The 27,394-nt window shown below is 44.4% G+C and overlaps 1 protein-coding gene across 4 annotated transcripts in view; it reads right to left on the bottom strand.

Annotated features, from left to right (window-relative positions):
* The window catches only part of MYCBP2 (MYC binding protein 2), a 457,693-nt gene that overhangs the window by 423,727 nt on the left and 6,572 nt on the right, over window positions 1-27,394 (bottom strand). For all 4 annotated transcript variants that reach the window (XM_075061530.1, XM_075061532.1, XM_075061531.1 and 1 more), the window contains exon 2: window positions 4,427-4,502. In XM_075061530.1, coding sequence (XP_074917631.1) covers window positions 4,427-4,502 — 76 coding nt within the window. The remainder of the gene's footprint in view (window positions 1-4,426; window positions 4,503-27,394) is intronic.

The raw sequence follows: 27,394 nt of genomic DNA, 5'->3' as shown, positions 1-27,394 counted from the left end.
TACACAGCGACCATCACAGGACTAAAGAGCAGCCATACAATCAGGGTTATTTACCTGCAGCCACCAATGTATATACGCCATCATTGCCGGCAATGCCTCTGCTAGGTCATCGGCAAACTGGACAGTCACTACGGAAAAGGATAAATGGAACAAATCAGATATCAGGAATGGCAATATACAAAACCTGTAGGGAACACTTCAACCCCCTGGCCACATATGAGACCTAAGGTGGCCATTCTGAGCAAAAAAACTCAGGACCAGCCAAAGAGAAACTGCTGAGCTTCAGTTCATCTGCAATTTGACACATCAGCTCTGGACTAAACAAAGACTGTAATGGCTTGCCAATTACAGAACCAGTTTTCTCCCTGGTTTTCACCTCCTTACTGCTAGAACAGAGCCCATCCTCCTGATTGAACTAACCTCGTTATCTCTTGCTTGCTTCTAGCAATATACCTACCTGGCAATTTCACTACGGTTGTTTTTTTTTTGTAATGAGTGGCTGACAAGGGGTATTCACCCACGAAAGCTCACGCTCCAAAACGTCTGTTAGTCTATAAGGTGCCACAGGATTCTCTGCTGCTTTTACAGATCCAGGCTAACACAGCTACCCCTCTGATAAATATGCAAGAGCATTCTTGCATCCAAAATACATAAAACAGATCCCCCTTTATTAATATGCAGCTCTAGGAAAAAATACCAGTAAATTAATCATCTCATAGGAAAATCAGACACCACTTTTGGCAAAACCCTGGGATCAGGCCTAAGAACCACCTTATCTTTTTGAAAAGGCATAAATGGTGGCTCAGCCATTAAGACATTTAATTTGCTCACTCTTTTGGCTGAGGTTATGGCAATAATGAAAGCCATTTTAAGAGATAAACAATACAATGAACAATCATACAAGGATTCAAAAGGTGAGTTCCTAAATGAAGCTAAAACCAAATTAAGATCCCAAGTAGAGATAGGATTTCTTAAAGGGGGACACAGATCAGATAACCATATTATGCGGCAACAGCAATCTACCGTCAACTAAAAATGTCAAAGATGAGTTAGAAAAGTCTTCAATTTTAAGTCTATTAACTACTCTAAAATACGAAGCATAGAAGCTGAGACTACTAATAAGATGTTTGCCTCACCCAAGGCACCAATCTGGTCCATTTCAAACAGTAGTTAACACTTGTAGGTAGACAGTTTTCTAGAGTTATGCAGTATATCCTACACCAACAAGGAACATGACCTCTCAAGAGTAGGTATGGTCAAAGTCCAATTGCCCAAGCAGTCAGGTAAGGGACTGTGAATCTTATGGAAAAACCTGCCCTTTTGCTGTTGCAGCTCCCAAACAGCATGCAGGTCCCACCATGAGTATCCGTGTTACAATATAGCTGTGACCCAGCAACTCTGACCCCAGCAGCCTGTCTGCAACACACCAGCTACACTCTGGCTTCCAGCTATTGCAGCATTTCAGGCTGGGAATATGACAAAAAGTCAATCCAAGGTGGTGTCTGAAACACTTCTGCAAGACTAAGCAAAACCCTGCCTTCTCTTTAAGGAAATGTATTGTCATTGGAAATCCAAAGCTCCTCCTTAGATCTTGAACAGAAATACTTTCTACAGGTAACTTTTTCTCCCTTTTTAGTGCCATCTTTTAATTTTCGTATTTTCTTTTACTTTGCTCATTCTGAATGTCAAACTAACATTGACAATTTTATTTCTCTTTTTAAACATGTTTTCAGAACATTCAGGTAGAATAACCCTTCACTCTCACATTCAAAAACTTCTTAAATGGGAAAGATGAGGAGCTCCTCTAGGAAGATAGGACAAATTAATTTTCTATGCTTTGATTTTTTTTTTTAAATCATCATTTCTTCCCTGTACAATGGAATCTTATGATTCCAGTGGGAGGCAAATAGATTGGAGACTAAGTCCTTTACAAACAGATAGAACATATCTGGGTACAGTTCCCATTCTGAATGATCTATTTGTTCCCAACTAAGCCAGTCAGCTCTAACATTCATTTTCCCCTTAGATGTGAAGGGAGCAGGAAGAATCTGCCAAAGTCATTAGCAAGTAACCTTCTCTTTATAAGAGTGTTGACCTTGCTCCCCTTCACCTACTGATGTAAGACATTACTGAAGTATTTGTCTGTCATGACCAGTGTCCAAATATGGGAGCACTAAGTAATTTGTACTGTTTGTGTTCCCTTTTTGGAGCAGATCCCCAGGAAGTCCTTGACCTGGTGTGAGCATCCCATCCTTCCAGACTGGCATCCGTGGCAAAAACTTCCTGACTGGTTTGCCTATCCGGAAGCCTGAATCAAATTTGCTTGAAACCCAGTCTCTGAGGGACTTGAGTATCCTCTTGGGTATACACCTTTGCTGATGGGTGGAAAAGAGATTGGTGAGGGAGGACAAGGGGAAGCTCTGTAGCATCCTCACATGAGCATGGGTTCACTAAAGATTATCCATACAAAAGACTACTGATCTTAGAATAGACAGTGTGTGAAAGTGGGTACTACCCAAGAGGGGCTGACCAGTTTTTATAAGATTCCTCAGTTTTTCCTGTGATATGAAAAAACTTTATAGAGAACAGCACCTATTATCCTCTGAGGTGGGAAATCTATTGCAAAGGTGTTAAACTATTATTCTTCCAATTTAGTCACAGAGCCATGGTTCTGCAGCATCCTGACTGGTGCTGGCTATAGCTCTGACTCTGGATAAGGCTAGAAAAAGGAGATCATCCAGGAAAGAATAGGCAAGAATACCATTCCTAGTATTAACACTACCGGCATTTTCATAAATACTTGCATGACTGCTGATAAACCAGAAGATAAGAGACCTGTACTGGTAGTGCTGTTCTCTAAGAGCAAAGCACAAGAAGCACCTGTTAGACAACCAAATTGGGATATGGAAGTTGACATGAATAGATCTGAAGGATGCCCTAGAGTACCCTTGTTGATAGCGGTTAGTGTGGATTTAAGGTTTCCATCTTAAGTTTGTTTTTGTCATGAACTTGTTGAGATACCTTCAGACTGAACTGCCTTGTAGCCTTTTGTCTTTTTTTTTTTTTGGACTAGGAACAAGAAGATGGAGTGAATGCACTGGTTCCTCTCTGGAGAATGAACAGATTCTATTCCTCCCATTCAGAGGAGATGAAGGATGGCCACTTGTATGTCTCATCTTTTCTGCATATCCTTTAGCAAGGGAAATGGGATAAATTTGCCCCAATTTGAAAAAAATCCAAAAGACTATCCCTGTTGCATTGTTTCCAAAATCCATCTGTCAAGGGTGACCACTTGTCAGAACACTGCAAACTGAAGCAGCTGCCAACTACTAATTTGGGGCTTCTCTCTACACTGGAGTGTCTGCTAGACATGCAGTTTGTTTCGAGGAATCTGAGGTTGAACCAAAGAACACACCTCTGCCACCACATGCTCCCCAGCACCTGTTTCATTTTCCTCTTAAGTGTTTCCAGTGGGATTTTCTATATTGGTCAGTGTAAAAGGACTACCCTGATATGGGGTAAGACCTGTAGTCATTCCTATCCTGCTTGTTAGGAACAAAGTTCTTTCCTGATCTTTCCAACAAGCCCGCTACCAGCTTATCCATAGGTTTGCCAAACAGCTTCCCCTCATAAGCTTCCCCTCATTTCAAATTTTGAAATGGTTGAGAACAGTTAATCTGTGGTTCCCTCTTTCACTTCCAGGGCCACATGGGTCAGCATACTATCACACTGTAGCTCTTGGCTCTGGCTGAGTACCAGAGGGCAATGAGGGAGACATCAAGTATGAAGACTGCTTCTAAAGACATCTTTTTCAGAGATGCAACTAGTTTAAAAGGCCTTTCTATGCTTCAGAGGTATTTCAGATTGTCAATCCATGCCAGAATTCCTTTGCAAAACAAACTGATGCATCTGACAAGTCCTCAAAATGTTTCTTTCCTGCTGATTCTGTTCTCCTAACCTGTGAAGTCCTTTGGCAATAGACCTCCATCTGAAAGACTGGCTGTGTCAAACTAGAAGGAAAAAAAGAGTATCAACATAAGGAAATGAGACCATATTTGATTTTTGATTGGGCACATCATAGCATTATTTGGCCACGCTACTCTGCGTTTTGGTCTTGCCTGTAAGCTCCCTTCCCTCTTTTATAATTTTTTAGAAGGGGAGGATTTACATAGCTATATTATTCTAGCCTGGAATCAGAACTACATTGCTTACTGGTCTCATGTTCTCTATTAGACTGGCTTTCCTCCTTCTCTCTTATAGGGATTTCTGTGGAGGTAAACGCAATATAGATACTGTCTTTAAGCATAGTGATAAAATAATCAGTAGGAAGTAGTTTGTCATGAATCTCCTCCTCTTTATGACATACAGCAGAATCTGACCAGGTGGGAGAGGTAATATCTTGAACATATGGATCCACATCATTTACCTTGTTTCGTGTTTTCACTTTCAATTTAGTCTTCTGTTTTCTTTTCAGTTTTTTCTTGCTTAAAATTTTCTTACTCCTGAAAAAGTGAAACATTCATGAGAATAAAAATAAAATTTTAACTGGAAACATATTTTAGTAGATATTTGGCCCTGTGGCCTCTACCACCACACCCACACAGAAAACAGCAGCAGCACCTGGAAGGAGTTTGCTAGGATCGAACTATGAATGTTCCAAGAGCCCTATGGGTAAGGCTGCAAGTTTGTCACAGAAGTCACGGATTCCATGTCTTTCCGTGATCTCCATGACTTCAGCAGCAGCTGGTGTGGCTGGCTCCAGAGTTGCTCAAGCAGCTCAGGCATCCCCCTGTGCCAGTCGCACCAGCTGCTGCTGGGACAGTCACAGGCCACCACCTGCCGCCCACTCCCCGCCCCCCCCCAACAGCAGCAGGAGGAGTTTGGGTGTGGGAAGGGGCTCAGGGAGGGGAGCTGGGGCACGGGAGGGAATGAGGAGTCTGGGCGGCGCTTACCTTGGAGGGGTCTCCCTGGAAGCAGCAACACGTCCCTCCCTCCGCTCTTAGCCTCGCACACTGCCTCCACAGCTCCCACTGGCCACGGTTCCCGGACAATGACAGTTGCGGAGCTAAAAGCTTAGGGAGGGACATGTCGCGGTTTCTGACAAGCCATTCATGGATCCTGCCAGCCCCTCCAACTCCCCCCAGCACCAGCTGCCCATCCCTGGACTGCTCCCTCAGCACTCCTGATGGAACAGTCAATTATGATTGTATATGGAATTAGCAAATAGATTCAGTAGCAGTAACTATCATTGCAATCAAGGTTTAAACAAATTCACCAGCCAGCAAGAGCCACTGTATAAGTTAAATAAATTTTTCTTCTTCAAGTAATGTCCCTGTGGATGCTCCACTTCAGGTGACTCCCAAGTAGTACTCATTAGAGGTGGTGAGTGCTTTCAAAAAGGATCTAAAACTGATTGGAAGACAGCAGTCCCAAGCACAGCATCTATGCACGATGCATGCACTAGAGCAATGCTTTGAGAAATGTGTGGATGGAGGCCCATGTGAAAGGTTTGAAGATTTCTGAAATACGAATGTCTTTTAGCAGGGTAACAGAAGTGGCCTGCAATCTGATAGAATGGACTATATATAGCTTTAGAAGGTAATGGAATATTGGCAGCTTCATACCAGGAAAGAAAGTCTCTGGGGGCACGCGTGTTCCTGTAGCTCTATCTGTGACAGAAACAAATAATGGAAGAGAGGCCTGAAAGGGTCTAGTCCTATCTAAATAGGAAGACAACAGCCTTCTAACATGCAAGGTGTGAAGGATGTCATCCTCCCTAGTCTAATGAGGTTTATGGTGAAAAACTGGGAGATGACTAGTCTGATTGAGATGAAAATCCAAGGTGACCTCAGGTAAGAACCACTGATATGGCCAGAGGGATATCTTGTCTTTAAAGAAAACAGTGTAGCCACTGGGTGTTAAAGGAAGGTTGATAGCAAGAAGAGAGAGGATGCAAATTAGATATGGAATTGATACCCATCTCAGCTAAGCTGGTGCAATTAAGACAACCTTGGCTCCATCCTACTTGATCTTGTTTAAGACTGAGGATGAGAAGTGTTGGAGGAGAGGCATGTGACAGATTCTTCAACCAAGAGATGAGAAGGTACCTCCCAGGGAATGGCTACCTAGACCACCTCTTCAGGAAAACTTTGCACACTTCATTTTGGCGTTTATGGCAAAAAACCAACCTACTTCTGGAAAATCTCAACTGAAAAATATGTTTGAGTATGGAGTTGGCAAGCTCCCACTTGTGATCCTGAGAAAAGCAGCTGCTGAGACCATCACCGATGGTGTTGAGGAGGCCAGATGGGTAAACAGCTGAAAAAAGGATGTGGTGGGCTACATACCAGTTCCATAACTTTACAGAAAGGGAAAAGGCTCTCACTCCCCTCTTATGTTTTATGTTGTACGTACTGGCCTTGTTGTCAGTCTTTACTCTGCTGGACTCTCCCTTGATCACAGGCAGGAAGTAAAATGGTAGGCAACTCCAGAGGGTATACGGAGAGTACATTCCTGGAATGTTCACCTGCACTGAATAGTATGCTCCTGAAGACGAGCTCTGCATCCCAGAGAGGATGCATCTGAAATCATAATGGTGGTGGGGGAGGAGGGTGGATGGGTGAAAAGGACCCGCAGTAGGGACTGACTGGGGGAGAAGCCATGAGATAGAAGAGTGCTGCCTCTGACATTCAACAAAAAAGAGCTAGGTGCCTTGGAAAACTGTTGATGTTAGGCTGCCCAAGAATCCCAATATGGCTAATGGGAAAGACCAAAAGGAAAAGAGGGCAGCACCCCAGACACATCATACCAATGGGGATGTGGAACTGCTCAATGCTATGTCTTGAAGTGTCCCTTAAAAGAAAAGGGTCCAGGCATATCAGACCTGGGTTTATAACTGAAGTAAATTTGAACAGAAATTAGGCAGTGAGAAAAACTGTTGTCTACTGTGGCACTCTGTACCTCAAAGCAGCACCCTAGAACTGCATATATTTCATAGGAGGCATGTCATGTAAGATATCATATGAAAGGCCCTGATATGCCAAAACCCATTGTTCTGTCAAAATATGTATATCACTGGTGTATATCTAGTTATGGGATTTTACTATATGGTTGTTACTGAAACATGCTCTAAGTTTGCTAGTGATATACAAAGGAGGTGATCCCCCACCCAGGAGGGAGTTCAACAACCATTAATCAGCAGGAGCTGTAATTAAGGGATTTACAATTCAATGACAGTTGCACAAGACCACACCAAGAGGAAATCACTCAATCCTATGACTCAGCAAAGCCCACCAGGACATGTCTGGCCTACTATTTTCCAGGCACATGGACTGAGGCTATAAAACAAGAGATGGTGGCATCATGCATTTCTCCTCCCCCACCTATACTGGAAAGACAAAGACTTCACCTAAGGAGACCAGTCCCAGGCTTGAGAAAAGGCTGTGTATTAAGGACTGCAACATCCAATGGGGTGAGAAATCTGCTTGATCTAATTACTGCCTAGTCTGATCATGTTTAATATTTAGACTGTGCACTTACTTTTATTTTCTTTGATAACTATCTCTAACCTTTTATGTCTACCACTTAAAATCTCTCTTTCTGTAGTTACATCTGTTTTATATTTTACCTAAAACAGTGTTTTGGTTGAAGTGCTTGGGAAATGCCAGCTCAGAGTGCAAAGGTTTGTGCATGTTCTCTCCACACTGAAGGAGGAGAAGGCTGGGTAATAAACTTACACTGGTCAGGCATCTGACCAGGGCAAAACACTACAACTCTGGGGCGCAATGTTGAGGAGCTGGCAGCAATTGGCTGGTGCCTTTCTCCATGTGATTCATGAGTGAATTAGGGAGCATTCATGCAATCTGTAGTCCTGGGGGAATTCTTTGCCACAGCACATGCGCAGAAACATGCCCTTCCCCCACGCCGCCCCGGCAGTTTCTCTTGGCTTTCCCACAGAAACTATTTTTCTAGGGGAAAGCAAAGAAGTTGCGCCAGTGCTCGTTAACCACTCCCTGGCAGCGCGAGTGCGTCTGTTCAGATCAGATCAACCCCCAGAAAACACTCATCCAGCCACAGGAAGCTTTGCACCTTGGGGGAAGGGCTTGCGGGGGCAGTCTGGGTGCAGAGGGTGAGGCTCGGTGGGTGGGTCCAGGTGTAGTAGGGGGTAAGGTTCAGGGGAGTAGCTCCCCATACAGTGACCCCTCTCCCCCGTTCTTGGCCCCATTACTCCTCAGCCACAGGGGGAGGGGTCACACACACCCCTGCAACCACAACCCCCCCACACCCAGACCACCCCACAGCCAGAACCACCACCACCACCACAACAGCGCCTGGAGGTGCTTGCTGATTGTCAATAGCAAAGCACTGACAGAGAGAGACCAGGTTGGCGAGTTAAGGGAGCACGGTAGTTCCCCAGTTCCAGGTTGCATCCCACAGTCCAAAAGGGGGACAGACAATGATAGTGTAGGAAGTTGTCCATTCGCAAGGAACCAGTTAGTACTGGTGAGTGATGTAGCAGGTAAAGCAGGCCCTGGGACTGGCAGTGTTCCATCACTGAAGAAAGACTCAGATTCAGAGAGTAATAGGTCTCTGGAGAAAATGAATTCCTGAGTGGTTCTATGAAGAACTCTGACAAGTCTTAGCAGCAGCAACCTGTGATACCGAGAGTGATGCAGAATGTGCCAATATCAGCTGACTGATGGATCTGGGTACCGTATACAGCAATGAGGAAGCGGAGGTCACAGTTGGTACCACCTGGAGTCTCCTAGTACCTTGATCCTGCTTACATGCTACCTAATGCTAGGTTTAGGTATAGAGGGACTCTCAGTACAGAGAATCCTTGAGACGTCAGCAATGTCTTTTGTGGCACTTCCAGTATGGCAGGTCTCTTAGGGCCCAACTTCATTTTGATGAGATTTAGGGCTTCTCTTGACAGAGAACCTCATGCTATCACTTGCAGATCTAATCAAGCTGCAGAGGTAATGGGACACTATGATCACTTGGAGATCACTGTTGGCGGGAGGAGAAGGGGCAGAGTTCTGGGTCTGATGCTTGCCAGAGGGAGTGTTCCACAATGAGGAGTCTAAGCTTCTCTCTCTCTCTCTCTTTCCTGAAATGACTCTTGAATCATAAACAGATCATGCCCTTGGAGAGCACTTGAGTATCCCTTAAGCAGCAGATACAGTGCAAATGGCCATCTCTAACTGGTAAGGACTCCCAGCAATAACGCAATGCTGGATTCCTGGAGATTTAGGTATGATCCCCCCCAAAAAGGCTACTTCAGGAAGGAAAGTTCCCACAAGAAGGAAGAATGGTGTTGGGGGTGAGGAGGGAATGTCTGCCTCTTCGGGGGGCAAAAAAACAAAACAAAAACTATTGAAACTAATTTATTAGTACAAGTTAAACTAAAGGTTAAGTACACTATCAAATACAAATGGCATAGTTGGCAAAATAAGGCGGCACCACTAGACACTGTCTCAGGCCAAGGCAGTTAAGAAGGAACTGAAGGTGGTTCATCCGTCATAGTCCTACATACCCTCAGTACAGGACACAAGAATAGATAGGGGGCTTGTGTGGATCAAGCAGGCACTGCTGCTGAAAATCTCCAGCAGAAAGCAAAAGAGGTGCATGCACACCTGACCTGGAGCACCCATAGGGCACTAATCGAAGAAAAGTTAGGCTCGATTCCAAAATGATTAAAAATGGCTGGGGGAGGGGGGTAGTCCATTTTTATTGGTCAGTTATTTCCAGGTCAAATTTGTTCAGTAAGCAAGCAGGAACACACCTGTGAGCTCAGCAAACACAACCTGGCCTCTGAAAAATGAGCTATTTTCTTTCTTGTTCACATCCATACTAAAGATTCTGCAGATGCAGTACTGTCTTCAAGGTAGAATTTGGTACTGCAATTAGAACGTAGCTGTAAAAGCTCACTGTTAACCCAAATTTAGCATGAAAACTTTTTTCTGAAACTGAATTACCAAGCAACATGCACATCTATATTAGGTATTTATATGTCCATCATTACCATAGAATCAGAGCACCTCACAATCTTTAATGGATTTATCCTCACAATAACCCACTGGAGCAGGGAAGCATTATGATCCTCATTTAACCCACACAAATTGGATGTACAAGTAGACTAAGCACACTTCCTAAAATCACATGAGAAATCCATGGCAAAGTAACTCAACCCAAACCAGTTACCATATTATTGGACCACTCTTCCTTCTTTATGTTGCTGTAAAGAAGTAGACAAAAATAAAATGTTCAATTCCTTTCCAAAAGTTTTTGTAAGTAAAATCAATGAATGTAAGGCAGGAACAAAGTACTGTGGAACTTCACGGAAGTAGAATCTCTAGTGGGCTTAGAGACAGCAGATTTCCTAAGTCTAAAACTGAGCAGCCCCCATTATCTACACATACCAGGGCAATCCCTCAGTAAATAATTGGTGAATATGAAGCAAATTCAGAGTTTTTTATCTCAACATTCAATTGTTTTTGTTTCCATATTCGGTTGTTAAATCTACAGTCTATCTGAAAAAATGTTTCAGGGACCATGAATGTTTTTGGTCTTTCCTGTGAAACTTTCACCATACTGAAAGGCCAGTACAGTAGAACTCCAGACTTACAAACTGACTGGTCAACTACATACCTCATTTGGAACTGAATGTACGCAATCAGGCAGCAGCAGAGACAAAAGAAAAGCAAATACAGTACAGTACTCTGTTGAACATGTTCTACTAAAAAAAGGTGTGTTACCTTTTGCATAACTGGTGTTCTTCAAGATGTGTTACTTATGTCTATTCCACAATAGGGATGCATGCTCACCAAGTGCACCGGTGCCAGTCTTTCCCCTAGTAGTACCCATAGGGGAGCACCCCTATCAACCCCTGGAGTGGTGCCTCCATGGCACGGTATAAGGGGTGCTGCGCACTCTTCCCACCCTCAGTTCCTTCTTGCCAGACAACTCCAATAGTGGTGAAGGAGGGCAGGATGTGGAATGGACATGAGCAACACATCTCGAAGAACACCAGTTATGGAAAAGGTAACTGTCTTTTCCTCTTTGAGTGATTGCTCATGTGTATTCCACAATAGACGATTCCAAGCTATATCTGTTGAAGGCGGATAAGAGTTCACAAATTCTCACGATGGGAGCACAGCCCTGACGAACCCAGTGTTTTACCTGATCTGGGAAACGATTGTATAATGCAAGATGAATGTGTGAACTGAAGACCACATGGCAGCCCTACAAATCTCCTGAATGGGGACATGGGCTACAAAGGCACCTGATGAGGCCTGCACCCTAGTCGAGTGTGCCCTCACAAATGACGGCGGAGGGATTCCCACTAGGTCATAACAGGTACAGATGCACGAGGCGAGCCAGTTGGAGAGCCGCTGAGTAGAAACCTGCCAATCCCTCACACGTTCGGCCGAGGCAATGAACAGCTGCGAGGACTTCCTGAACGGCTTAGTCTGTTCCAGGTAAAAGGCCAGAGCCCGTCTCACATTCACCATATGGAGGCGGCGCTCTTCGCTGGATGCATGTGGCTTGGGGCACAGGACCAGCAGAAAAATGTCCTGACCCATGTGATAAGCAGAGATCACCTTCAGGAGGAATGAAGGATGTGGGTGGAGCTGGACCTTATCTTTCTGGAACACTGTGTACAGGGGCTCGGAGGTCAGGGCCGAGTTCCAAGACGCGTCTAGCTGACCTTATCGCCACCAGGAAGGTTACCTTCCATGAGAAGTGTGACTAGGAGCAAGTAGCTAGCGGCTAAGAGGGGGGACCAATCAATCTGGTCAGCACCAAGTTAGGGTCCCACTGTGGGACTGGGGGCCTAACGCATGGGAAGAGACGATCCAACCCTTTAAGGAATCGGCCAATTCATAGCATGGGAGAATACCTTGTGCCCCTGCACCAGCGGATGGAAGGTCAATATGGCCACCAAGTGCACTTTGACAGACGAGAGCACCAGGCCTTGGGCTTTAAGGTGAAAGAGATATTCCAAAATGAACTAGATCTGGGCAGCCATGGGAGAGACGCCCTGCTTTCCAATGGGAAAAATCAAGACCACTTTAGCAAGTAGGCTCAGTGTGTGGAGGGTCACCTACTTCCCAAGAGGACACACTGAACCCCTTCCAATCACGTCCTTTCCTCTCAGCCTAACCATTGAGCAGCCACGCGGTGAGGTGGAGTGCCACTAGGCTGGGGTGGAGGAGGCAAACCTGGTCCTGGGAGTGCAGGTCCAGGAGGGGTGGCAACAACCACAGCGGAGCTACCGTCAGGCTCATGAGGGTCCTGTACCTATGTTGCCCGGGGCACATCGGGGCAACCAGGAGGACCTGGGCCTTGTCCGTCTTTATCTTTTCCAGGACCTTGCCAATCAGCAGGAACGGGAGGAACGCATAGAGAAACTGGCCTGACCAGGATAGAAAGAAGGCATTGGAGATGGCGCTCAGTCCCAGTGCCCCCCAGATGAGAACCAGGGACACAGACGGTTCTGCCGAGTCACGAACAGATCCACCGAGGGAGTTCCCCACTCTTGGAAAAGTCTATGCACCACCTCTGGGTGAAGAGACCACTCGTGCTGAGAGGAGAAGTCCAGGCTCAGGTGACCTGCCATGAGTTCCGGGCAGAGAATCAGGCCCTACCATGCCTGTTGATGTGCAACGTTGAGGCAGTGTTGTCTGTGAGAACCCAGACCACCCTGCCCACCAGGTGCGAGCAGAAGGCCACACACACCAGTCGGACAGCTCTGAGTTCCTTGATGTTTATGTGGAGGGCAAGGTCCTGTGCAGACCACAGACCTTGGATCTGAACGTTCCCCACATAGGCTCCCCACCCCAGGTCCAATGTGTCAGACACCAGCTCCATCCACGGAGGCCTGCCTCTGAATGGGATCCCCAGAGCACGTTCCCCAGGGAGGACCACCATTGTAGGGAGGCGATCACTGGCTTGGCCATAGTGAGGACCTTGTCCATCCTGTCTCTGGCCTGGGAAAATATCAAGGCCAACCAGAGATGGAGGGGCATCATCCATGGTCTGGCATGCTGAACCACATATGTGCATGCCAATATGTGACCCAGAAGCTCAAGACACACTCTGGCCGTTGTCACTGGAAACTCTGCAACCGTGTCAATGAATGCTTTTAGGGTCTTCAAACTGTCTGGTGAGAGGGAGGCCCTGGCTGACATGGCGTCGAGGACTGCCCCAATAAACTCTATGCGCTGTACCGGGACTAATGTGGACTTGGAGTCATTCACCAACAGGCCCAGCATAGCACACATGGACAGGAGGAGCACCACGTGATCCGACAACTGCGACCGGGGGCTGCCCTTGACCAGTCAGTCATCCAGATAGGGGAAGATCTGGACCCCACGACATCTGAGGTAGGCTGCCACCACAGACATACACTTTGTGAATACCCTGGGGGCAGTGGACAGGCCAAACAGGAGGACCATAAATTGGTAGCATTCCTGCCCAACCATGAAACAGAGGAAGTGCTCATGCCCCTCGAATATATGGATGTGGCAGAACGCTTCCTGCAGATTGAGGACAGCATTACAGTTCAGTCCCCGGAATCCAGGGAGGGGATGATGGAGGCCAGAGAGACCAGGCGGAACTTGAGCTTTACCATGTACTGGTTCAGGCCTTGCAGGCTGAGGAAAGGCCTGAGCCCCTCTTTGGTCTTCGGGATAAGGAAATAGCAGGAGTAGTATCCCTTGTGTTTGAACTCTGCTGGCACCGCTTCTAAGCCAAGGAGCCGCCTCACCTCCCACTCGAGTAGAGCCTCATGAGATGGGTCCCCCAGTAGGGACGGGGCAGAGGGTGGTTGGGCAGGGTAGAGGTAAACTAGAGGCTGTAGGCCCAGGAGAGGGTGTTGAGGACCCATCAGTCCGAAGTCAGCCACGACCACTCTAGGAGAAAAGCACACAATCGGTTGGAGAAGGGAAGCTTTATTGTGGGTGGATGCCTGATGTGAACTGGTAGGTCGCCCCAGGCGTCCCATCAAAACTGACGTTTCCCCGCCTGTTTGCCCTTGGAGGACCCAGGCTGGGGGGCAGACCAAGACTGTCTCTGCGGGTGTTTCTTGTAGTTCCACGACCTTTTATAAGGGGGCTCATATTTAGAATGGGTGGTCTGGGCAGCAGGCTGCTGCAGCTTAAACTTAGGTCTAGCCAGAGCGGGAACACAGAGGCCAAGAGTCTTAAGCGTAGTGCGGGAGTATTTCAGGCCGTGTAATTTTATGTCTGTCTCTTCCGCAAACAGAGCCTTGCCATCAAACGGGAGGTCCTGCAAGGAGCTCTGTGCCTCATTGGACAGCCCAGACAGAAAGAGCCACGACGCCCTTCTCACGGACACCGCACAGGCCAAGGACCGTGCAGCCATGTCTGCAGCATCTGATGCTGCCTGCAGGGTTGCCCTGGCAGCCACTGTACCCTCCTCCACCAGAGCTTTGAACTCCTTCCTGTAATGTTCCTGGAGGGAGTCCTCAAATTTGGGCAGAGAGCCCCACAGATTGAACTCATACCACCAACCCAGGAGACCCTGATGGTTTGCCACTTGTAACTGGAAACTCAAGGACTAAAACTTTCCTCCCAAATAAATTCAGCCTCCTTGAGTCTTTATTTTTCAGAGTAGGAGCCGGTTGGCCCTGCCGCTCCCTGTGGTTGACTGATTCGACCACCAGGGAGTTAGGAGCAGGGTGAGTGTATAGATATTCATGCCCCTTGGCAGGCACAAAGTACTTGAGTTCCACTTTCTTTGAGATGGGGGGCAAGGAGGCTGAGGTTTGCCACAAGGCATTTGAAATTTTTGCCACCCCTTTGTGGAGTGGAAGGGCCACCCTGCCTGGTACCGAGGCAGACAGGATGTTGAAGAAGGAGTCCGAGGGCTCCTCCACCTCCTCTGCCTGAAGGCTGAGGTTAGATGTCACCCTTTTCAATAGTTCCTGGTGGGCTTTAGAGTCCTCCTGTGGGATAGAGGGACAAGCAGACATAATCATCTCATCAGGGGAAGGTGAGGAGGCGGGTGTGGTACTTTGCATGTCCACCGGGCACCGGAGGATCCACCACATGTTCACCCTCTGGGCAAGGCACTGAAGATGCACATCCCACCGACTCCTTCCTTGGAGGCTGGGAGAGGGAGGTAGACAGCCGTTCCAAGGCTCCATCCACCGAGCAAGCCCCCATCAGGGGAGGAGTCGGGAGCTATGGGATCCGCTGGTACTGACGGGAGCAATGCCAACCACGAGACCATGATACCGACATGGAGGAACGGTACTGCCAGTAGCAGCTGCTCTGCAATCGGCTCCAGCGGGCAGATCCGTGACAGTGATCGACACCCAGAGCTGCAGAAGCAGTGCCATGGCAGGGTCCTGGAGCGAGATAACAAACGAGAACAAGATCGACGTTTGCGTTGCGACTGGCTACAATAGGTTCTAGTCTCTGAGGGGCTTCGGCATCATCTGCCTCGGTCTCGACGGTGTCCACTCCTCGAGGTGGATCACTGCCTGGAGTGTCTGTCAGTTGGAAACCAGCCAGACAACCTGGATTTTTTTTTTTTGAGGGGGAGGGGGTCGATGGTGACCTGCATGGACTATGCACGGAACAGTCGCTGAGCGGTGAACGGGGTCGGGAACATTTCCTCAATCATGACTGGTACTGAGCCAGGGGCAAGTGTGGAGATCCCAGCGTGGCTGGTCTCTGGACTGTGGAGCCAGCGTTGGTGGTGCCCCTGGTACCAGCATAGACATAAAGTCCCTGGCTGCTTGCAGGGCCTCTGGCATGGAGGGCATCCAGACATCTAGGGAAACCTGCTCCGAATGGGCCAGGATACTCCACTCGACCCGAGTCAGAGGCCTAGAGGCCAATGGGGACTGAGGACTGCCTAACATGGGTCTACCCTTTCCCCCAATTTTGCTCCGGTGCCACAGCAAAGAAGGCCTCTTAGCCTTCTTGGCATGCCCCGCAGACGGGGAGCTGCGCTGACTGGTAGATGGCACCCGGGGGTTTCCGCGCACCAACACCACAATACCCGGTGCCGACTCGGAGCAGCGCACCGGAGTCAGGGTCAACGCCAACTGCATCAGGATGGCCCCAAGCCAAATGTCTCTCTCTCTCTTGGGCCAAGGCTTGAATGACTTGTAAATCTTGCAGCGATTGCTGAGATGGGTTTCACCCAAACAGCATAAACAGTCCACGTGCAGATCGCTCACTGGCATCAGTTGCCCACAAGTGTTGCATGACTTAAAACCCAGGGCACGGGGCATGACCCGGCCCGGGCGCACTAAACTAAACTAAACTAAAACTAATCAAACTACTTTAACTACAGGTACTAGTATACTGAACAAACAAGAGTTCTGGAGGAAAGCTGCAGACAAGCTGGAGCAGAGCAGCTCCAACACACCTTCACTGGCAGCAAGAAGGAAATGAGGGTGGGGGGAGCGCGCAGCGCCCCTTATACAGTGCCGTGGAGGTGCCACTCTAGGGGTCACTAAGGGTAGTCTCCTAAGGGTAGTGCTAGGGGAAAAACTTCCAGCACCGGTGCACGTGGCGAGTATATACACCCATTGTGGAATACACATGAGCAATTACTTGAAGAAATTAAGGGGAAGTTTAAAAAAGCAATTTGTGAAGGTAAGGAAACTATTTCTGTGCTTGTTTCACATAAATTAAGATTGTTAAAAGCAGCATTTTTCTTCTGCATACTAAAGTTTCAAAGCTGTATTAAGTCAACGTTCAGATGTAAACATTTGAAAGAACCAAAAAATGTTCGTCAGAGTTACGAATAACCTCCCCTCCCAAGGTGCTCATAACTTGGAGCTTTCATAGTCTTCCCAAAGTGTTTGGTAAGAGTAAAAAAACCTTGGGACACGCTCAATAAAAATCAGAGATGTTACCTAAATTTCTAATCCATAACTTCATTTTTGTTCAACATAAGGCAAAACTGAGCATGTAACTATCACAAATCATTAATAAGTGTCAAGACAGAGGTGTGATTGATAGATAATTTAATCATAGGGCAATAGACAATAACCATACCTCACTGAACTACCTATAAAACATCCCTACTGTGATACCCATCAACCCTCAAAAAGACTGTATTTGCAGTACAAACACAAAGCTGTCAGGAGAACAACTATTTAAGGGCTGGTCTACACTACGGGGGAAAATCGATCTCAGATACGCAACTTCAGCTACGTGAATAACGTAGCTGAAGTCGAAGTATCTAAGATCGAATTACTCACCGTCCTAAAAGCGCGGGATCGATGTCCGCGACTCCCCATGTCAACTCCGCAACTCCGTTCAGGTTGGTGGAGTTCCAGAATCGATATAAGCGCATTCGGGGATCGATATATCGCGTCTAGATGAGACGCAACATATCGATCCCCGAGCAATCGATTGCTACCCGCCGATACGGCAGGTAGTGAAGACGTAGCCTAAGTCAAGTGAACTCAACATTTATTCAGAGTCCAGTAACACTGTAATAGGTAGTCAAACAACAATGCTGACTCCCAATATTTTAAAACGTTGTAGATTACAACACTGCTGGAGCCTGGCTCTGTATTTTTCAGTATCTGCCAGAAGAACAAATGCTGTCTCCCACAAAGGATAAACAGGGCCTGTTAAAAATTAAGGGGGAAAACCAATACCCTCCATCCCCAGAATACTGAAGAGAATAAGCAGAGGGACCAACAGAGGAAAACGGCATTTACCCAAGAAGCAGCCTGTACTAAGCCAGAGTTTTTAATCCATTGCTGAGAAATCTTTTCAAATTCTCACTGTTCCCTCCTCTCATCATGCCTTGAACCTGACCTCCACACCACCTGGAAGTTGCTTTAGGATCCAGGGTCATACCAAGGAATCTGATGTGACTCTGCGTATCTCTGGTGCACTACTTGAAAGTCTCCTCTCACTTAAAGAAGATGAGATTCCTCTCGGTGGTTAGCTGCCTGGAGAATGCTTAGGCAGGAGATACTTTCTAGATCTTCTATTTGTCTCCTTTGGCTTTAACATTTTTAAATGTTCAATTGGTTGTCAGTGCCAAGTAGCTTCATTACAATGCCTCTGATTTAACTGCAGTTAGCAAACTGAAAGAGACTTGGAGCCAAGACTCCATCATAATGGCCCCTTACAATCTTTCTACATATATATTTGTTCCTAGTTTTGATATTAGAAACATCTTTTGACCTAAACTTTATTGTCTCTCTTTTTGCTCTGAAAAATGGTCTGTACTGCCCTGTTACCTGATGCTGGACTAGCTGGGGTTTGGTTCTCATGCTATGACTCACCAGTCATCTGGGTCTTGCTCCAAAGATTGAAAAGGGATCTGGACAGAGGAAAAAAATCTTTAGGATTGGGCAATGGTACATGCCCTTTTATGATTCTCTCTCTAATTACTGTGTTGGCAAACACTCTGTTTTACCCACAATAAGCCACTTAATTAAAAAAATCCAAATCATTCCCTCATTTAAGTTTTCCATCTGTCTACATTGGTCTTAAACATGTATATTATTGAAACAGACCGTATTAAGAGTCCTGTATACTGCAGTTGTAGATTTAGTAAAAAACAAACAAACATGAGGCAGGTACAACGTGACATTTCAAGGGCCAAGAATACATTAATTTTTAGAAGTACCTAACATACTACCCACTCACTGGAGTAGTATGTATTTGAAAAAAGAATTTAATGAGAAGGGAGCTTGTTGCTTGTCCCCTTTATTTTGCTAAAAATGAAGGTTCAAAATTAGTGACAGAATGGGAGAAGTGACTACAATCAGGAGAACAATCTGATGTACATTTTTAAGATCCATGTGTCAAATACAAAATTTTCTCCTGGCCCTCACATGCAGCAAGCCCCTTCAAATACAGAAGTTGTTCTAGCTGCCTGAAGGTCTTTAAGTTTCAACTGGAACCAGTATCATCTCCCCACTCTTACTCAATATCCCCTTGCTTATATATCCAAGGATTGCATTAGCCCTCTCAGCTACAGCATTACACTGGGAGCTCATGATTAAGGCTCAACGTTTGTCACAGAGGTCACGGACTCTGACCTCCGTGACATCTGCAGCAGCCAGTGTGGCTGGCCTGGGAGCCACCTGAGCTGCTCAGGCAACTCCTGGGCCAATCGCACGGACTGCTATTGGGGCAGTCTCGGAGGCCCCAGCAGCAGGAGTTTGGGTGAGGGAGGGCTCAGGGCTGGGGGTTGGGGTGCGGGGTGGTGGGGCTCCCCATACGGATGACAGAAACTCCCCTCCCTATCTTTACATGTTGCCTCTGCCCACAGACACTGCCCCCACAGCTCCGATTGGCCGCAGTTCCCAGAGAGTGAGAGCTGCAGAACCGGCGCTTGGGACGGAGCAGAGGCAGCATGTGCAGCTAGGAGCTAGAAGTTGCTGCTTCCCAGAAACCAGGTAGAGAACCTGCACCAGCCCCACGCGCCCTCCCCCCCTCCCCTTAGTGAGGGGTATATAGTAAAAGTCGTGGACAAGTCACAGGCTGTGAATTTTTGTTTACTGCCCATGGCCTGTCTGTGACTTTTACTAAAAATACCTGTGACTAAAATATTGCCTTACTCATGATCAATCAGTTATCTACAAAGACCCTTAAACCTTTTCATTGTCACTATATCCCACGATACTATCACCCATTCTGTAAGTGCTTTGCATGTGGATATACTAAGAATGTATATATGTTTCAGAGCTGCTGATAACTAAGATCCATAGGATCTTGAATGCATATGGCTCAATGTGCTAATTAACAAAGCCAATAAAGTGGAACTAGTGAGGGGGAGGAGATCTGCAACAGACCACCAAACCAAGCTTGTGAACAGAATGAGCTACATGCTAAGTACCTATCTAATATGTCAAAGACATGGGGGACTTCAGATTAGGAGATATATGCTGGAGGTCTAAATATAACTAGTAATAAGTAAATTCGTGTTTAGACAATTTTCTAAACACAAACAGGTGTTACACCCAACACAAAGTAACTATTTAGGACCTCATTATGATGGACAAAGACGAATTAATCACTGGACTGGAAACTGCTGGTTGCCGAGGAACCGGTGACCATGACCATACATTCAATATGGGCAAACCGAACAATTCCAACCAGTTATTTACACTTGGTGTTTCCCAAGTTAATTTCCCAACCTTAAGGAAAAGTTTGGCTACAAACAGGTGAATGAGAATTTGGAGTTAAGAACTGCCGCAATTCCACAATCAAGGAAAGAGGACAACTTTGTCTAAAAGCTCCTCCTGATTCAGTGGCAAATTGAAGGAAGCAATTAGAAATAAAAAAGGAACATAGTAAAAAGAAAAAAGACAAAATATATAGTAATAAATATAACTAGAATTATGAACTATAGAAAACGGATAAGGAAAGCTGAACACATCAGGGGAAAATCAGACAGGGCTAAGAAAAAGAAGCAGGAGAACTTAAGTATATTAAGAATGAAAGTATATTAGCAATGGTACAGGCCCATTAATAGATGAACATGGTAAAGTTGTTAATAAAGAAAAGGCAGAAACGTTCAATAAATGTAGGATGGTGTAATTTGTATGGCATACAGATGATGGAATTTCCAGTACATTAGTAACAAAGGAGCATGTTACATCTATTAGGGATAAATGCTTTTTAAAAAAATCAGCAGGCTCTGATAACTTGCACCCCAGAGCTCTAATGAGTTGGTTGAGATGATCTCTGGACAGTTGGTGATATGTCAAGATTTTTATTTTTTTTTTAATTACCAGGGAAATCCCAGAAGCAGGGTGACCTGGGTAACTATAAACTCATTAGCCTGACATCAATGCTAGGCAAAATAATGTAAAGTCTGCTGCAGGGTTTAATTAGTAGAGAACAGGAATAAAATTAATGCCAGACAACATGGTTTTATGAAAATAGGTCTTGTCAAATATACCTGTTTACATTATTTGAAGAGATTACAAGTCTGGTTTGATTACAAGATTATAAAGGTAACTGCACAAATGTAATACACAAACTTTTTGTAAGGAGTTTGACTTAATATCACATGACATTCTAATTTTAAAAAAAGATCACATTAAATGGATTAAGAAACAGCAAACTAACAGATCTCAAAAAGTAGTTGTCAAAGGGGATGTTTCTAACGGTGTTCCTCAGGGCTCAGCATTAGGCCTGATACTATTCAGAATTTTCATCAGTGATCTGGAAGCCAATATAAAAATCACTGTTGATAAAATCTGCAGATGACACAGACTGGCACAATGCTAAATAATGAACACAGGGCAGTCATACTGAGCTATCTGGATTGCCTGATAAGCCAGGCCCATTCAAATAAAATGCATTTAAATACAGCCAAATAAAAGATATAAATACAGGAAAAAGGAGCGGAAGCTGCACTTACAGAACGGGGGACTTAATCCTGGAAAGCAGCGACTCTGAAAGAATTCAGAGCTCATAGCAAACAAGCAACGTAACGCCCACCCAGTACAAGGCTGCAACAAATGGGCTAATATGATCCTTAGTGGTGTAAACAGGGGAGTAGCAATTAGGAGTAAAGGTATGTACATGTCATCAGTGAAAATGACAGAGGAATACTCCCTCCAGTTCTGGTGTCCATATGGAGAACAAGCAGAAAGCAGCCACAAATATGAGTCAAGGACTCATGAAAATACCTTACAGTGAATGATTTAAAAGAGCCTAATCTGTTTAGTTTATTGAAAAGAAAATCAAGAGGTGAATTCACTAGTGTGCAAGTACCTTTATGGGAGAAAATACCAGAAACGAAAAGGTTGTTTAATCTAGCAGAGACCTAACCACAGCTGAAGCCAGACAAATTAACAACAGAAGTTAGGCACACACTTTTAAAAGTGAGAGTGATTAAACCACTGGAACAAACTATCAAGGGAAAGGGAGGCTTCTCCATCCTTTGATGTCTTCAAATCAAGGCTGGATGCCTTTCCTGAAGATAGGTTTTAGTCAAACAAATTATGCTTCAGTCAATTAGAAGTTAGTGGACTAAATAAAGAGATAACTGGGTGAGATTTAATGGCCTGTGAGATACCAGCAGATAAGTCTAGACCAGACTTCTCAAACTGTGGTCCATGGATGAGCTCCATTCAGGTGGTCCATGGATAGTTCCCTCTAAGGTGCACACCTAGGTGGCCACACACAAGAGAATGAAGGGCCACCCACCTAATTAGTGGAGCAGGCATGGCTCCACTAATTAGGTGTCTGGACCCTGGAGAAGACGCACATGTAAGGTGAGATGGTAGCCTTGTGGGGGGAAGAGGGAGCAGTGGAGTGAGAAGCAGGGGTAATTTGGGATATGCAGGGCTGCAGCAGGCAAAGAAGAGGTGATTTTGCCCAGCTCCAGGGTTGCGGCTCCAACGAAGATACGGCCCTCCTTCCCAGCCTCAGCTCGGGGGCTGCCATGGTGGGGGAGAGAGGACACATCCATCGCATTAGGAAGGTAAGACTACTGATATTAAAATGTGTTGTGTATTTTATTTGTAGAACAAAAAAAAATGTTAATTATTATTAAGGGTTTTTTATATAGCGGTTTTATCCAAAACACTTTACAATAGTTAGCTAACGGTACAAACAATGTTTGGAAAGATCATTAAGTGGTCCCCAAGAACCTCAGCAATTTTCAAGTGAACCATGAAGAAAAATAAGTTTGAGAACCACTGGTGTAGACCATCTAATGATCCCTTCTGGCCTTAAATTCTATGAATTGTGAAGACCTGAAAAACTGGTTCTAAGATGTAATAGCTAAGTGTGTGGTTCTCATTTTCTGATGCTCATCTTAACATTCACAGGTGGCCTGACTCAAAAGTGCTAAACTCTCAACTTCAACTGAAGTCAAGGAGACCAGCAGGTACTCACTGTACCTGATTTTTCAGAGGTAATGTCTCAAAATAAGCACTCAATCACTAAGATAAAATCAGAGGATTCTTTTGCACATTTTGGACAATCTGTGACTCAGTTCTTTGTATCTATAAATGGAAAACTACTTCCTATTTTAAAGCTCCTGTGATATAAATTCATTAAATACTCCAAGGTACTAAGATAGTATGATTAATAAGTGCAATGGAAAAGCCCCTAAAATAGTTTAAAAAATCTTATTCAGTGCATATTTGGATGGAATACAGTTGTTAAACCATGGTCCTAAAAACTGAATGCCGAAAATGAAGAGAAATATTGAACAGCTGTCTCATTCAATAAGCACCGAGCATCCAGTGTTACAAAGAAGGCAGGGTCCTATGGAAAAAAGAGTAAGTGATCATGTCACTAAAGATTATATCATAACTCCATATGTACACAGAGGCAGAACTGAAGTTCCATTGGCAAATTTAATTCTGGCATTTTCTAACTTTTGAAAAAAAACTAACATTAAAAGAATGTAGTTTTTTGTATACAATGTCTATAGGACCACAGATGTACATAACACTCTATGAAAACAGATTAAGACTGGATTCTCTGTACTAAGAGATTATGTAAACTAAGATGGGGACAGAAGGAGATGAAAACACGGGGAGAGAGCGGAAGAGAAAGGAAAGAACTATGGGGTAAGACAGCAACTTGGAAGACACATGTATGGCGCCTCCAAAGTTTTCTGATATATTTTTAATGAGACTCCAATGAAGAAGAGAGGGATTTAAGAAAGAATTAAAGGAAGGAAGTATGGCAGACGGAATTAAGTGGAGCATTCCAGGGATAGAAGACATAAAAATAAGGCATTTTTCATATCTAGATATAAATGTATTCCTCAGATAACATAAATCTGAAAAACAGAAAAATTGATTCAAGAGCTTTTATATCACTGATTTGAGATTATAAGTAAAAACACTCTACCCAGCTCACAAAAGACTTGCCTCCATTTCAGATTCTGCCTATACCAGCCAACCACGTGGAGATGAGAAGCCAGAGATTGTCCAACAAAATCACCTGCATAGTGAAGGTGCTGCACATCATGCAGAAGAACCTTGAACTACAAATGCTCACCCTAAAAGAAAAAAAGAATCTGATGGGACAAGAGAACTGGACAAGTAAGCATTCTGTGGGTTACTAGTACATAAAGTATTCAGAGTCTGACCACCTGAATCATGAAGTACAAAGTCCTCTTCTGGGCTAATGTCATATGGGTAGACACTAGGGCAAAACCTTAAGTGTGATCCCTTATTAGAAGAGATGATTATTTTATAACTGTCTGGGCCCCATCTCTTATCAAGTCTTGATATATTTCCTCTATTCTTAACTATGAAGAGAAACATGAAATCCCCTTGTGGGAGTCTGAAGGAGCTGATCTTAACTGTCACATTCCATTAGTTACAAAATTAGTATCTCCCTAAGTCTAACTGGACTAGGAAAATAGATCAATTTTCACTGCAGGTTACTTGACAAAAGATGACAGTCGAGCTCAGTAGGACTGACATCACTAGAATTTCAGATGGTATTACCACAAACACAATACCTCAAGACTACAGAGGTCTGCAGGACATGGTTTCCCAAAAAGGGAAGGGTCATTTACAGTGCTTCTGAAAAACAATGTAAGTGCTATTGAAGATTTTAAACACACATTAGAAGGCATACATGTTTCAGATTTTTTTCCCCCTGTAGCTAAATAAATCTGTTTTTAATAATATGGACAAATTAGTTAATGTTAACCAAGACATTTCTTAAATTGTCATACTCTTGCTTTCCACAGCTTTTTGGTAGCTGGAAAGTACATACAGCAGACACTATAAATGCATTTTGCGTATAAGAGAATGATAGGAGGGGTGCTGAGCTTCCTATAGCATCAATACATAAAACTGTAAGCTGTTTAAATGTCGCTATTAGAGCATGCAGAAATTAACATTACAAGTCTTCTAAAGGAAAAAAATAATTTGAAACTGATTACTGTAACTCCCAACCACACTGCAAGGCAGGAAGAAGGGAGCCAATCCACTAAAAGAATGTGAAAATGGCTGGATAGCAAAAAGCAGTGTATTCCGCAAACAGATACACTGAGGCTTTCCACCTCTTCGTACATTTAAGCTTGTCTTCTTTATTTCTCCTCCATACAGAATTTTTTTTAAAAGAAAGATGTTGATACAAAAAAGTAATTCTTATTTAAAAGATTAGGTAGCAATCACAGTTTAGGGCCAAAAGGGACAGCCAGATCATCTAGTGTGACCTCCTGCATATAACAGGCCACCAGCACCCCATAGCACTCATACACCAACCCAATCACCAGTATCCTCTAAAGAAAACAAGCCCCCAATATTAAGGAAAAAACTGATGTATCACAATGTGCTGCTCACAATACTTATCACTCTTCAAAACAAGATATTTCACTCGACGATCTTTTCAGTTAGTATTATAATTTATAACACACACTGGGAAGGAAAAACTCAATTGTAATACTTACAAAATACACTGTTGACAAAACATACTTCCTCAAAGCAAAGGGGGGGAAGAAAGAAAAAAAAAAAAAGACCGCTGCACAAACTTCCCTATCCACCCTCACTTGCATGCCTCAGCAGCAACTACAGAGAACCACCTTGAGAAATGAGAAGGCAGTTTGCTCTCCTTGTCCACACTCCTTTACCTCACAGACAGCAAACAAAGGCAACATGTCATCACTTAGCAACATGAACAGGTAACTATGAGGGCTTGTCCTGAAACCAGACTCATTTTAAATGGCCATGAAACAGCTGTCAAAGTGGAACTACTTTTGGTCACTTCCAAAATAAACTAGATTTGAACTAGAGTTTAAACACAAATGGCTTTACATATCCCTTTATTATTAATCTAACCCAGCAGTTCTCAAACTATGGGTTGGGACCCCCAAGTGCGTCACAACCCTATTTTAATGGGGTTGCCAGGGCTGGCATTAGACCTGATTTGGGCCAAAGCCTGAGCCCCAGTCCCACCACTCAGGACTGAAGCCTCAGGCTTGGACTTCAGCCCTAGGCGGCAGGGCTCAAGTTACAGGCCCCTCATGCAGGGCTGAAGCCCTTGGGCTTTGGGCCCCCCAGCCAGGGTAGTGGGGTTCGGGCTTTGGCCATCCCTCCTGGGGTCACAGTTATTTTTGCTGTCAGAAGAGGGTCATGGTGCAATGAAGTTTGAGAATCGCCGAAAATCCCTACACAATACAATTTCATCAAATCAGCTCATCCTCTCCAAAATAAATGCTTCCTGTCTAAAATTTAAAATATTTTAAAGAAAGTGTTAGGAATCAAGACTACAAAAACAGACAAAAATGACCTTTGGCATTTCTAGGTTTCTAGTCAGGATTGTTCCACCTCTTCATTTGCCAAAACTAGATTCTTCTAATTTCCAGAGCTCCATATATAACCTCTATGTTCCCACTGTCAACCCAACACTTCAAGTCATATTTTTAAAATTACTCAATACCTCATTTCATTTTGAATCACTCATTGAACAGTTTATCACTTTAAACTGCTTGACTTCAGAAATAGTTATTCAGATTATGATTTTCTACATCCCCTTCCCTCAAAGCTCCTTTCCAACATTTACTAAATTTTATAATTAATCAGTTTACTTGATTCCTCCACTACTTCAGTGACTAATGTATTTTTAAATAGCACGGTGTATCAACTTTTCAACTCTTAAGCCTTGTCAGAATTTCTACCACCCACTTTTTAAAAGTACACATCCTCTTGTAGTACATCTTGTGCACTAGTGTAAGACAAGAAACAGGACTAAAAAAATAAATGCATTCATCTACTGATGAGGATTAACTAATATCACAATAAAACGAAAAAATTAAAATATAATGTATAAAGTTACAATTAAAGAGTCTGCTACTGTATCACTGAGTCTCAAATATTCAGAAGTTTCACAGTTTGTTGAAAGCCTCATCTCTCTCACCAGAAGTTAGTCCAGTAAGAGATATCATCTCACTCACCTTGTCTCTCTAATATCCTGGGATCAACACAGCTACAACAACACTGAATTCAACAACTTTTGTCAGTTTTCCAATAAAATACAATTATCAGTGTATAATGATGTCAAGGTTTTTTCCCTCCACTTTGAACTTTGGAGTACAAATGTGGGACCTGCATGAACAATCTAAGCTTTAGATCTACCCTACTAGAATCGGGTAAAACACTGCCATCACCCTCAGAACTATCAGAGTGGTCTGGGGCTACATAGACCTTGTCCCAAAATTATTTCCACCTTCCTTAGGCTGCCTATGAGGGACTTTCACCAATTTCCTGCGAACACAGATACGAAAACTCTTGGAATCTTAAAACAAGGGAGAAAATTTAACCATTTCCCTCTCTTCTCCCTTCCCAATTCTGGGGAGTCCAATTCACCCAATCCCCTGGCATCTTAACACAAGGAAAATCAGTCAGGTTTCCTTAACAAGGAAGTTTAATTAAGAAAGACAAGGTTTC

The sequence above is a fragment of the Chelonoidis abingdonii genome, chromosome 1 (assembly GCF_003597395.2).
Source record: "Chelonoidis abingdonii isolate Lonesome George chromosome 1, CheloAbing_2.0, whole genome shotgun sequence".
Classification (NCBI taxonomy): Eukaryota; Metazoa; Chordata; order Testudines; family Testudinidae; genus Chelonoidis; species Chelonoidis abingdonii.
Note: the sequence above shows the minus strand (reverse complement) of the source record. Positions and strands in the feature narration are given on the sequence as shown.